The sequence below is a fragment of the Candoia aspera genome, chromosome 1 (assembly GCF_035149785.1).
Source record: "Candoia aspera isolate rCanAsp1 chromosome 1, rCanAsp1.hap2, whole genome shotgun sequence".
NCBI lineage: Eukaryota > Metazoa > Chordata > Lepidosauria > Squamata > Boidae > Candoia > Candoia aspera.
The window spans coordinates 71,581,548-71,595,936 of record NC_086153.1 but is presented as its reverse complement, the minus strand read 5'-3'; the positions used below and the strand labels follow the sequence as shown (position 1 = coordinate 71,595,936).

At 42.8% G+C, this 14,389-nt stretch overlaps 1 protein-coding gene across 1 annotated transcript in view; it reads left to right on the top strand.

The window, feature by feature from the left end:
- The window catches only part of RYR2 (ryanodine receptor 2), a 258,198-nt gene that overhangs the window by 122,236 nt on the left and 121,573 nt on the right, over positions 1 to 14,389 (top strand). Inside the window, exons 50-51 of the mRNA XM_063292172.1 lie at positions 11,058 to 11,278; positions 13,919 to 14,009. Coding sequence (XP_063148242.1) covers positions 11,058 to 11,278; positions 13,919 to 14,009 — 312 coding nt within the window. The remainder of the gene's footprint in view (positions 1 to 11,057; positions 11,279 to 13,918; positions 14,010 to 14,389) is intronic.

Here is a 14,389-nt window from a genome sequence, read left to right as displayed (position 1 = left end):
GAGCAGTGGCTATGTGATCTGCAATCAGGGGAGCTTTTGGTGTCCCCCTTGTCATGGTCAGACATGTCCTGATTACCATGGGATTCTCTGGCACTGCTTTCCACTGCAGGGGGGCTGGACCCATTAGACTGGTCCACCTCTGGTGACTGATGGACCTGGAAGTGTTTCAGAAGGAGCTAGGGAGTGTTCTTGTTGGTCTGCTGCAAAGTCCATCTGAAGCCTTGGTTGCCACTTGAAATAAAGGGGTGGCTGTGATATTGGATTGGATCACGCCTATGCAACTTCTCCCTTCTTCCGGATCCCATCACTCCCCATGGTTTATGGAGAAGCTGAGAGGACTGAAACGAGAGAAGAGACATCTAGAGTGCCATTGGCATTCAACTAAGGATGAACTCGACTGAACAGGGGTTAGAGCAGCTATTAAGGCCTACCTTGTGGTGGTAAGGGCAGCAAAGCGACAGTACTTCTCTCCCTTTATTGCGCCTGCTGATTGCCGCCCTGTAGCTCTGTTTCAGGTGACAAGAGCCCTCTTGGGTATAGGGGGCCCAGGGAACCTCTTGCAGGGACGTGTGGAAGAATTTGCTCAGCATCTGTTGGACAAAATCACTCGGATTCGCTCACAGTTGGATGCTGGCTTTGTTGCCAGTCTGAAGGAAATGGCTAGGGTGGAGTCTTGCCCGGTTATCTGGGAACAGTTTGGACATGTTGGACCTGAGAAAGTGGACAGGGTCCTTAGGACTGTGAGCTCAGTCACCTGCTCGCTAGATCCATGCTGCTCCTGGCTTGTGAAAGCGGCCCAGGGGATGTCGTGTGAGTGGGTTCTTTTGTTGTTTATTCGTTTAGTCACTTCCGACTCTTTGTGACTTCATGAACAAGCCCACGCCAGAACTTTCTGTCAGTCGTCAACACCCCCAGCTCCCCCAGGGACGAGTCCGTCACCAGTAGAATATCATCCATCCATCTTGCCCTTGGTCGGCCCCTCTTCCTCTTGCCTTCCACTCTCCCTAGCATCAGCACCTTCTCCAGGGTGTCCTGTCTTCTCATTATGTGGCCAGAGTATTTCAGTTTTGCCTTGAATATCATTCCCTCAAGTGAGCAGTCTGGCTTTATTTCCTGGAGTATGGACTGGTTTGATCTTCTTGCAGTCCAAGGCACTCTCAGAATTTTCCTCCAACACCACAGTTCCAAAGCATCGATCTTCCTTCTCTCAGCCTTCCTTATGGCCCAGCTCTCGCAGCCATATGTTACTACGGGGAACACCATTGCTTTAACTATGCGGACCTTTGTTGTCAGTGTCATGTCTCTGCTCTTAACTATTTTATTGAGATTTGTCATTGCTCTTCTCCCAAGGATTAAGCGTCTTCTGATTTCCTGACTGCAGTCAGCATCTGCAGTTATCTTTGCACCTAGAAATACAAAGTCTTTCACTGCCTCTACGTTTTCTCCCTCTATTTGCCAGTTATCAATCAAGCTGGTTGCCATAATCTTGGTTTTTCTGAGGTTTAGCTGCAAGCCAGCTTTTGCACTTTCTTCTTTCACCTTCATCATAAGGCTCCTCAGTTCCTCTTCGCTTTCAGCCATCAAAGTGGTATCATCTGCATATCTGAGATTGTTAATGTTTCTTCCAGCGATTCTAACTCTAGCCTTGGATTCCTCAAGCCCACCACGTCGCATGATGTGTTCTGCGTACAAGTTGAATAGGTAGGGTGAGAGTATACAGTCCTGCCGTACTCCTTTCCCAATCTTAAACCAGTCCGCTGTTCCGTGGTCTGTTCTTACTGTTGCTACTTGGTCGTTATACAGATTCTTCAGGAGGCAGACAAGATGACTTGGTATCCCCATACCGCTAAGAACTTGCCACAATTTGTTATGGTCCACACAGTCAAAGGCTTTAGAATAGTCAATAAAACAGAAATAGATGTTTTCCTGAAACTCCCTGGCTTTTTCCATGATCCAGCGGATATTGGCAATTTGGTCCCTAGTTCCTCTGCCTTTTCTAAACCCAGCTTGTGCATCTGGCAATTCTCGCTCCATGAATTGCTGAAATCTACCTTGCAGGATCTTGAGCATTACCTTACTGGCATGTGAAATGAGTGCCACTGTTCGATAGTTTGAACATTCTTTAGTGTTTCCCTTTTTTGGTATGGGGATATAAGTTGATTTTTTCCAATCTGATGGCCATTCCTCTGTTTTCCAAATTTGCTGGCATATAGCATGCATCACCTTGACAGCATCATCTTGCAAGATTTTGAACAGTTCAGCTGGGATGCCGTCATCTCCTGCTGCCTTATTAGCAATGCTTCTTAAGGCCCATTCAACCTCACTCTTCAGGATGTCTGGCTCTAGCTCACTGACCACATCGTCAAAGCTATCCCCGATATTGTTATCCTTCCTATACAAGTCTTCTGTATATTCTTGCCACCTTTTCTTGATCTCTTCTTTTTCTGTTAGGTCCTTGCCATCTTTGTTTTTGATCATACCCATTTTTGCCTGGAATTTACCTCCGATGTTTCTAATTTTCTGGAAGAGGTCTCTTGTCCTTCCTATTCTATTGTCTTCTTCCACTTCCACACATTGCTTGTTTAAAAATAATTCCTTATCTCTTCTGGCTAAGCTCTGGAATTTTGCATTTAATGGGGCATATCTCCCCCTATCACTGTTGCCTTTTGCTTTCCTTCTTTCTTGGGCTACTTCTAGTGTCTCAGCAGACAGCCATTTTGCCTTCTTGGTTTTCTCTTTCTTTGGAATGTGTCTTGTTGCCGCCTCCTGAACAATGCTGCGAACTTCTGTCCAGAGTTCTTCCGGGACCCTATCTACTAAGTCCAGTCCCTTAAATGGATTCTTCACCTCCACTGCATATTCCTTAGGAATATTAGTGAGCTCATATCTAGCTGATCTGTGGGTGTTCCCTAATCTCTTTAGTCTGATCCTAAATTCTGCAAGAAGAAGTTCATGATCTGAACTACAGTCAGCTCCAGGTCTTGTTTTTACCGACTGTACCGACTGTCCGCCACCTTTGGCTGCAAAGGATGTAGTCAATCTGATTTCAGTGTTGTCCATCTGGGGAAGTCCATGTATAAAGCCGTCTCCTAGGTTGTTGGAAGAGAGTGTTTGTTATGCAGAGTGAGTTGTCTTGGCAAAATTCTATCAGCCTATGTCCTGCTTCATTTTGTTCTCCCAGGCCATGCTTACCTGTAATTCCAGGTGTCATTTGACTGCCCACCTTAGCATTCCAGTCTCCTGTGATGAAAACAATGTCTCTTTTAGGCGTGTTGTCCAGTAGGTGCTGCAGATCCTCATAGAACTGCTCTACTTCAGCTTCTTCAGCATCTGTGGTTGGGGCGTATATTTGGATCACTGTGATGTTAGATGGCTTGCCCTGAATTCGAATTGAGATCATTCTATCGTTTTTTGGATTGTATCTAAGCACTGCTTTAGCCACTTTACTCTTAATTATGAAGGCTACTCCATTTCTTCTGTGATTGTCATGTTCACCGTTCCGGTGTTTCTGCATTGTAATGGTTCGCCTGCCATGGTGCTGATATGTGTTCTACCTGGGAGGGTGCTGCTGCGAGCCTTGTACTAAAAATGTGTTGATCTGTGCCAGAAGGAATGTGTTTAGACTATCTCTGAAATGTCAAGGTCTCTTTGCCCGTTGAGCAGCAGAGCTCGTTAGGAGCACCTGGGAATGTGGGGTGAACTTCATGTGAGGGAGGGGTTGGGCTGCTGTTTGTAAGATGCTATTTAGTTTGAGTTTAGGCGCGCTTTTCTCATTCTCAGCTTTTTACCTGTTTGCACCCTTTTCTAAATAAACTCAGAACCTGAATTGTTTCTTTGAGTCTGAGTGTATTATTGGAATTAAGGCAACTATCACATAAAGCTGAGAATCATTTTCCAAACCAACCTTGCTGCTCTTTACCGGAAAATTTTCTTGTGAAAGAGGATCCAGCGATGGCTGAGGGGGGAGAGGATCTTACAGAGTTCGAGGAACGGGCGGAACAAGCTCCAGAGTCGACAACCATGAGCAGGGACCCGAGCCCTGTCCCCGCCCGAGCACCTTCTCAGTCGGGGGACTCCTACTCCACAGCAGGATCAAGGAAACCGCCGCAGGATGACAGAGCGGGGCAGGAGCAATTCATGTGGGATGCGCTGACGGACCCTCAGCCCGGGCCATCCCACTCAACATGGAAGTTACGCTGGCTGGACATTCCGCTGGGGGTGGGACCCGAGGTGTCACGGAGCCCTCCGCAGCAGGGACCGGGGCTGGAGGACTCCGCCACGCCGGACCGGATTAGGGTCCTGGAATCCAAGGTCGAATCCATGGAACATGTCTTGCGCTCCATGTCGACAGCATTTGGGGATCTTGTAAGAATCGTCAAAGGCCCCGGGGTGATGCAGCAGCCCAGCCTCCCAACTTCCCCCTCACTGCATCAGGGAGGAAGCACCCCACCATGGGGCTTAAGGGATTATGTGTGTGGTTAATGGGACAATGGTTGACCCTTCCTCTTTTCCTGATGTGCATGTTCCCCGTTGTGATGCGCTTATGCCTTGCAACGGGGAACCTGACAAACGGCAAATCTGATGTTCTAAGGATCAACACACCATTGGAACCTGGAATGTAAGATCTATGAGCCAGGGCAAATTGGATGTGGTTATTGGTGAGATGTCAAGATTAAAGATAGACATTTTGGTCCTCAGTGAACTGAAATGGACTGGAATGGGCCACTTCACATCAAATGAACACCAGATCTACTACTGTGGACAAGAGGACCACAGAAGAAATGGAATAGCCTTCATAATTAATAGTCAAGTGGCTAAAGCAGTGCTTGGATACAATCCAAAGAACGATAGAATGATCTCAATTCGAATTCAGGGCAAGCCATCTAACATCACAGTGATCCAGATATACGCCCCAACCACAGATGCTGAAGAAGCTGAAGTAGAGCAGTTCTATGAGGATCTGCAGCACCTACTGGACAACACGCCTAAAAGAGACATTGTTTTCATCACAGGAGACTGGAATGCTAAGGTGGGCAGTCAAATGACACCTGGAATTACAGGTAAGCATGGCCTGGGAGAACAAAATGAAGCAGGACATAGGCTGATAGAATTTTGCCAAGACAACTCACTCTGCACAACAAACACTCTCTTCCAACAACCTAAGAGACGGCTTTATACATGGACTTCCCCAGATGGACAACACTGAAATCAGATTGACTACATCCTTTGCAGCCAAAGGTGGCAGACATCTATACAGTCGGTAAAAACAAGACCTGGAGCTGACTGTAGTTCAGATCATGAACTTCTTCTTGCAGAATTTAGGATCAGACTCAGGAGATTAGGGAAGACCCACAGATCAGCTAGATATGAGCTCACTAATATTCCTAAGGAATATGCAGCGGAGGTGAAGAATCCATTTAAGGGACTGGACTTAGTAGATAGGGTCCCGGAAGAACTCTGGACAGAAGTTCGCAACATTTTTCAGTAGGCGGCAACAAAATACATCCCAAAGAAAGAGAAAACCAAGAAGGCAAAATGGCTGTCTGCTGAGACACTAGAAGTAGCCCAAGAAAGAAGGAAAGCAAAAGGCAACATTGATAGGGGGAGATATTGTCATGAGTAAGGATGGCGAGCAGGGGGCTCCCACCCAGATTGTCAAGCGCATGCGTAGCACTGAGGAACTGTTCAGCCATTCAAAGAGACACAGATCGGGACCGCCTTAACCTTTGGGGTTTATATGGCTGGGTTTTCCCACGCCTTCTCAGTTTGTTAGGATTCTTGTTAAGTACTACTAATAAATATTAGAGACCAAGTCCTCGTCTCAGTGTGTTTCCTGGTAATCAGGACATCAATCCTAACAAACTCCTACTCCCATCGAAAGAGGGAGGAACAAGCAATTAAACAGATACGTTTAGAAATGTCTTCAGAAAACCAAGAAATGCGGCTCGCCATCCAGCAATTAGCAGCAGCCCTACAGCAACACCAGCAACAAGTAGATCTCCAGATCAACACATTACAAGCTGCCATGCTACAGCAGTTGCAACAACCAGCTCCGATTAACCCACAACCGGCACCACCAGCAGCAGCAGCAGCAGCCCCACCGGTAATGTTGAGATCACAGGGCAGTCTACCAGAGAAATTTGGAGGAGAAGCAGGACAGCTGAGAATCTTTCTCACACAGTGTACTATGTTCTTCGACAGCAGACCCGCAGAGTTTCCCACAGACAGAACCAGAGTCACCTTCATCCTAGGCCTGCTGAAGGGACCAGCGGCCAAATGGGCTATTCCCATGGTGGAGAACAACGATCCAATTCTCAACGACTACCAGAACTTTTTGGCAGGCTTCCGAGCACATTTTGACGACCCCATCAGAGAGGCCACGGCCAGCCGGGAGATTCGGAGGCTCAAGCAAGGTAACAAGAGGGTGGGACTCTACATTGCTGATTTCAAGTTGTTAGCAGGAGATCTGGACTGGAATGAGAGTGCATTAAAAGACCAATTCAAACAGGGGCTGGATGAGGAGATTAAGAATGAACTGGTGCGCCAGGGAACACCAGCCACGTTAGAAGCCCTATATCAGCTATCGGTGGTCATAGATGCCAGGCTAGAGGAGCTTAGGCAGATGCAGCCGGGGAGAAGCAAGACCCTCCGAGCCTTTTCAGGATTCCCAACTCCCCTTGTAGCAGCCTCTCACTCAGCACGAGAGGAGCCAATGCAGATTGGGGCAAGCAGGAGACTGATTTCCGAGACTGAGAGGCAGAGAAGGAGAGAGAGAGCCCTGTGTTTCTACTGCGGAGCCCAGGGGCACATGGTGAGAACTTGCCCCGCGAGAGGCCAAACTGCTCCAGTAAGACCCCCAGGGCAAGCAGCTGAAACAGGACCCATCCCCGCCTCTGTTTCCAATCAGGGAAACTCCGTTGGTCTCCCTCCCAAGAGCTCAGCAGGAAGACCGTAAATCAATTAAGGAGAGCTCATTCCGAAGATTCCAGGCAAGACTTTTACTACTTACCCGTAAAAGTCCAAGTCAACCCAGAGCACCAGGTCAAGCTAGAGGCCCTCGTGGATTCTGGAGCTTCAACTAATTTTGTTGATGCACAGACCGTACAAGACTGCAACATACCGACCAGGGAATTGCCATGCCCCATAGAAGTAGAGACCATTGACGGCCAGCCCCTCAAGGCAGGGCCGATTAGAAGGCTCACAGAACCGGTGCAGCTCACAGTGGGAGACCACACTGAATGGATCCAGCTTTATGTTACTGCAGTGCTAAATGTGCCAGTAATCCTAGGCACGCCTTGGCTGAGGATCCACAACCCGTTGATGAACTGGACTACAGGAGCAATCTCCTTCCCAGCTAAGGAATGCCAGCACCACAAGAGTCAAGCCGCTCCACACTCTCCAGCAACCAACGCAGTCACAGTAGCAGGGGGGGTCCACTTGCCAGCCAAGTATGCAGATTTTGCAGATGTTTTCAGCGAGCAAGAGGCCACAGCACTACCCCCCCATAGGGACTGTGACTGCACCATTGAGTTGTTACCAGGAGCCAAGATCCCAGCAAGGAAACAATATCCCATGTCCCCCAAGGAGTTAGCCACCTGGCTCGGAGGCGTTATCGGATTGGAGGGCAGCACCGCTTCGTCCGTGGAGGAGTTGTCCTTTGAAGAATTGCCTTCTTTGCCAAGTTCTCATGAGACTTTACAAGCAGACAACATATCTTATCAAGACTCTGGAGGGGAGGGGGCTGAAATGGAATATCAATCTGGAAGGGAGGGTGATGTCATGAGTAAGGATGGCGAGCAGGGGGCTCCCACCCAGATTGTCAAGCGCATGCGTAGCACTGAGGAACTGTTCAGCCATTCAAAGAGACACAGATCGGGACCGCCTTAACCTTTGGGGTTTATATGGCTGGGTTTTCCCACGCCTTCTCAGTTTGTTAGGATTCTTGTTAAGTACTACTAATAAATATTAGAGACCAAGTCCTCGTCTCAGTGTGTTTCCTGGTAATCAGGACAGATATGCCCAATTAAATGCAAAATTCCAGAGGTTAGCTAGAAGAGATAAGGAATTATTTTTAAACAAGCAATGCGTGGAAGTGGAAGAAGACAATAGAATAGGAAGGACAAGAGACCTCTTCCAGAAAATTAGAAACATCGGAGGTAAATTCCAGGCAAAAATGGGTATGATCAAAAACAAAGATGGCAAGGACCTAACAGAAAAAGAAGAGATCAAGAAAAGGTGGCAAGAATATACAGAAGACCTTTATAGGAAGGATAACAATATCGGGGATAGCTTTGACGATGTGGTCAGTGAGCTAGAGCCAGACATCCTGAAGAGTGAGGTTGAATGGGCCTTAAGAAGCATTGCTAATAAGGCAGCAGGAGATGACGGCATCCCAGCTGAACTGTTCAAAATCTTGCAAGATGATGCTGTCAAGGTGATGCATGCTATATGCCAGCAAATTTGGAAAACAGAGGAATGGCCATCAGATTGGAAAAAATCAACTTATATCCCCATACCAAAAAAGGGAAACACTAAAGAATGTTCAAACTATCGAACAGTGGCACTCATTTCACATGCCAGTAAGGTAATGCTCAAGATCCTGCAAGGTAGACTTCAGCAGTTCATGGAGCGAGAATTGCCAGATGCACAAGCTGGGTTTAGAAAAGGCAGAGGAACTAGGGACCAAATTGCCAATATCCGCTGGATCATGGAAAAAGCCAGGGAGTTTCAGGAAAACATCCATTTCTGTTTTATTGACTATTCTAAAGCCTTTGACTGTGTGGACCATAACAAATTGTGGCAAGTTCTTAGCGGTATGGGGATACCAAGTCATCTTGTCTGCCTCCTGAAGAATCTGTATAACGACCAAGTAGCAACAGTAAGAACAGACCATGGAACAACAGACTGGTTTAAGATTGAGAAAGGAGTACGGCAGGGCTGTATACTCTCACCCTACCTATTCAACTTGTACGCAGAACACATCATGCGACGTGGTGGGCTTGAGGAATCCAAGGCTGGAGTTAAAATCTCTGGAAGAAACATTAACAATCTCAGATATGCAGATGATACCACTTTGATGGCTGAAAGCGAAGAGGAACTGAGGAGCCTTATGATGAAGGTGAAAGAAGAAAGTGCAAAAGCTGGCTTGCAGCTAAACCTCAGAAAAACCAAGATTATGGCAACCAGCTTGATTGATAACTGGCAAATAGAGGGAGAAAACGTAGAGGCAGTGAAAGACTTTGTATTTCTAGGTGCAAAGATAACTGCAGATGCTGACTGCAGTCAGGAAATCAGAAGACGCTTAATCCTTGGGAGAAGAGCAATGACAAATCTCAATAAAATAGTTAAGAGCAGAGACATGACACTGACAACAAAGGTCCGCATAGTTAAAGCAATGGTGTTCCCCGTAGTAACATATGGCTGCAAGAGCTGGACCATAAGGAAGGCTGAGAGAAGGAAGATCGATGCTTTGGAACTGTGGTGTTGGAGGAAAATTCTGAGAGTGCCTTGGACTGCAAGAAGATCAAACCAGTCCATCCTCCAGGAAATAAAGCCAGACTGCTCACTTGAGGGAATGATATTAAAGGCAAAACTGAAATACTTTGGCCACATAATGAGAAGACAGGACACCCTGGAGAAGATGCTGATGCTAGGGAGAGTGGAAGGCAAGAGGAAGAGGGGCCAACCAAGGGCGAGATGGATGGATGATATTCTAGAGGTGACGGACTCGTCCCTGGGGGAGCTTAGGGTGTTGACGACCGACAGGAAGCTCTGGCGTGGGCTGGTCCATGAAGTCACGAAGAGTCCGAAGCGACTAAACGAATAAACAACAACAACATGCCACCAAGAGTCACTTTTGTGAGATGGGTGGCTATATAAATATGAGAAATAAATAAATATGATTTTTATTCTCATAAAATGTTTGTGTTACATATTTCCAGCGGAGCTATTTTTAAGATACCTTTTATCATTCATCATCTCATCAATGGACCTTGTTTAAAACCTTTAAAACTTACAGTGTTACCTTTTGAGATAGACAGGCAGACAGACAGACTGATTGATCTACCCCCATTCTTAATATAGGCTTAATACTTTGGAGTACCTATTTCTGTGTATTTGTGGAAAAGTGACTGGAGTTCAGCAGGGCAATTTCTTGTTTAATTAGGACATGAAGGCCAAAGTAATAAATACCTGTGTTCATATAAATGAATATTTATTTAGGATTCAGTATTTTCCATTGTCATTTGGAATAGGTCAGATTTAGTTTATGCAACTAAACTGAAAGAAAAGGGAAGCAAATTTTAATAAAGTACACTTTAGACCTGGAAACCAAGCCAAAGGGGAGGGGACTTTTAAGGTAAGGAAGCCTAATGACATTGTGGCTTTTGCGGGAAAATAAAAGCTTGCTGTTCTAACTCAGGCTTAATCTAGGAGTTTGCCCTACCCTTATTTTTTTTAGTAATTTTTGATGAAGAGATAAAATACTTTATTTTCATGTTTGTACTACACATATTCTAACATTGAACTCCTGAGATACATGGAAACATTTCCCCTGAAAAAGATCATTAAAAAGAAAACAGATGGGTCTTGCATTGAATAGCAGTTACTACATACAGTTCAAGTCCAATCTTTTGGAAAGGCAGTAAAATAGAAAAATAACTGCTGATCGGATGGAAAAAGAAAAGCTGAAGGCAGCTGAATAGCAGCTGACTCTAAAAGCAATTGGAAAGCAAATGAAATTGCAAAATGAATGTAATTTTAATATGGGAATAATAAACAAATGATGTGTTTTAATTATGTTTACTGTACCTGGGCTGCAAAAATTGGGGCAACCATGAGATAGTAGCCAGAAGATACAGAAAACCCTATTGCCATCTAGTGGTTCCTTCAGAGTTTGCATTCCTAATTTTAATAATGAGACTGAATGGAATACAGAAAATATATCATATTCTTGATAGCTCTTTAGTCTTCTGAAAAGTCATAGCTCAAACATACTGAGACTATGTGTCATTTTTGTGCAGCAAAATATCTGACCAGCTTTATAATTTGTTTTATAGGTTGCACTGAGTGCCACAGATATGGCCCTGGCTCTTAATCGGTATCTCTGCACTGCTGTTTTGCCTTTATTAACAAGATGTGCTCCTCTTTTTGCTGGAACAGAGCATCATGCTTCCCTTATAGATTCCTTGCTACACACTGTATATCGGCTTTCCAAGGGCTGTTCTCTTACCAAAGCTCAGCGGGATTCTATTGAAGATTGCCTACTCTCCATTTGTGGGTAAGGATGCGTTAGACAGCAGATAGCTTGATAAAGCCAAAAGAATGGGTAGAGAGAGAAACACTATAAAGTTAAGGGAATACCTTCTGTAAGAAATTATTCTTTTTTAAATATAATTTTTATTAAGAATTTTGATTACAGTAGTAAAAACTAATACAAACTAAATTTAGGGAAAGAGAATAGGAAAAAAAGAATAAAAAGTGCAGGAAAAAAAGAAAAAGAAAGAAGAAAAAGAAAAGAAAGGATATAATAAAGAAAAAGAAAAAATATATAAAGAAGTATCTTCTAACCTTCATCACAAGTATAAACAAATTTAGTAACTCTTCACCCCCTATAAGGTTGCAAACAGATATTCTCTTCATCCCATATCCCATCCCTTATCTATAAGCAAATCCATAAAACATAAACTTTTCAATCCTGGTGTCAGCAAAAAGTCCATAAAATGTTGCCAGAACTTTGCAAAAATTTTACCCTTTAAAAATAAAACCACTTTATATTCCTTCCTTTTACTTCTACAATCTTAATCTTTAATTCAGTCAAATATTGTCATAGGATTTGATTTCTTTTCAGTTCTTCTTTATCCCATTGCACAGATTTCTTCAAGGCTTTAACAACCTCTTTTGTAAATCCAGTAAGAAAACATTTTCCAGGTTATTCTCTCTCATTTATATTTCCCTTTTAATTTTTAAAACTTCAGCCAGTTTCTTTTGTATATCCAGTAAAGCATCCTTTTTCTAAATCATTCTTTTGGCCTGACATTTGTAGTTCCACTTTAGGTACTTTCTCTTCTTGTCAGATAAAATTTGTTCCACATCTGTCATTCCTTCATTAACATCTTTTAGACGTAGTCTATCCATTAAAGCAGACATCATTATTGAAAGTGTTGATATTGTAGTTACTAATTTCTGGCTTCATTCTTCAAATATCTCCTTTAATGTTTCCAACGTTATAACGTTTTGTGTCATTTTATAAATCTCACTAGTAACTGACAACAAGAACAGGCTTATATTTTTTTCCCTTCTGCTTACAATCTTCAGTCCCCTCTAGCATCCAGTTTCTAAAATCATAAAGTAACTTATCTTTGTTATGACTTACAGTAGCCAGGATAGCCAAAATAAGTCTATTTCTCACAAGAAGCTATTTAATTTATATTTAATTCCAAAACCTTATAGTAAAAGTCAATATTCCAAATTTATCTTGACCCTTAGATTAACTGTTTATAACTTCCTTAGATTAAAATCTAAGCTTTTTGCTGTTTATTTCAAATTCTTTAAGTATCAAGCTTATAATTAATTTTTCTTTTGTTCAGAGTTGAAGATAAACTCACCTGATGACTTTTCAAATGTGTCATTCCAAAAGTCTCTAATGGCTTTAAGATGGTTAATAGGCAATTTCTGAAAGTGATTAGAAAGTGAGGCTTGTGAATTTAGTGTCCTTTAAGAGGCTCTGCCACAGTTGTGAATAAAATGTCTGGTTCCTTTGTTTCCTGGTGCTCAAACCCATGGAAAACCATTTTCCTGCAGTCTCCTCATGAGGAGCAGCCATCTGGAGCACATGTGGCAAATCTCCCATCCTCTCCATATCTGGAGAGGTTCCACATAACTAGTCTACCCACCAGTTCCTTGGTTTTTGCCGCGGTCGTCAGCTCTGCTTTCATGGAGACGTCTTCAGTTTGCCATTCCTTCCCAAGAAGTGCTGTAAGAAATTATTCTTGAGGCTGTTGCTTGCTTGAAAGAAATACAAAGATAAGCTTTATTTAGGAAATAATATAGAGATAGCATGTTCCAACAAAGTTGATAAAAATGCAGAGTTCCTTTGCTAACTCTTTTTGTATCTGTTGAGCCCAGTAGTCAATAATTTCATGGATGCAGAAAGCTGGTGCAGGTAAAGTTGAATTCCGGCAGGATGTAGAATTGATAGTAAAATGAATCACCAGATCAAAAATGTCTATAATTACTGCAGTTGTAGGTGCGACTAGCATGTAATAATTACAATAATAATAAAGAAATAGCTTCCAGCTGTTACAGTTGGAATACTGTAACATCCTAATAGTAAAGTAAAATGAAGCAATGCATTGGAAGGAATCCTCAAATGAGTGAGCACATGCTAAGACAGGATATATAGTTAATTTAGTCTGATGGTTAGTAAAACAATCCACAGGATCAAAAATGAAAAATAGAGTTAGTTAAAGTGCAAAATAAATTGTTATGTATCATACAGTATTGGGAGGAAGGGGCTAAAACTCTTGAGTATGCCTGCTGGCCAAACTCCAAATATGAAATACATGTGAGAGGTATTACCAAAGGCAAAACATAAACTTGGTTAAAGGAAAAGAACTTTTATTGTGTAAAAGTATAAGTGTAAGATAACTTTAAAAAACAACTGAATACAAGTTCAACGTTTTTATACCTCCTACGTTGCTTTGTCCCATGTTGACTTTGTTCAGTATTTGTTGAGTATTAGAATATTTTATTGCTTTGTTGAGTATTAGAATATTTTATTGCCATATTTTGTGTACTGTTATCTTTTAATCAAATACTGATTAAGCTTCTGTAGTGATTACAGATTCCTCACTTGCTTAATCACAATAATGGATACAAATCTAGTCTATTTTGTACTGATTTTTTTTTCTACTGATAGTCAGTTAAGACCTTCAATGATGCAACATTTGTTGAGAAGATTAGTGTTTGATATCCCTCTTCTAAATGAACATGCCAAAATGCCTCTTAAGGTGAGTTTGCTTTTTACAAAATATGCAATTAATGTCACCTATCAGAAGAAACTGCTGATATTCTGATTTGCCTGTGAAGTAAAAATATCATGGCCAATGATACCCAGTGTAATATTCAACACCAAATGTAGGATAATTGAAAAAATGTGTCTTGGTTATTCTATATAAAAGATATAAAAGATTTGTAGGTTCTTTTTAGGTCTGCTAAAAAGCAAAAAACAGAAGGGTCTGTTGTAATTCAAAGCTGGATAAAATGCAACATTTGTTATTTTAACGGTGGTTACAAAAATCTATGCACTGTAAACATTGAAAACACAGACTTTGCTTAAGGCTTGTTGTATATAAAAGATGTGACAGAAAGGGAAAATGAAGTAATTATA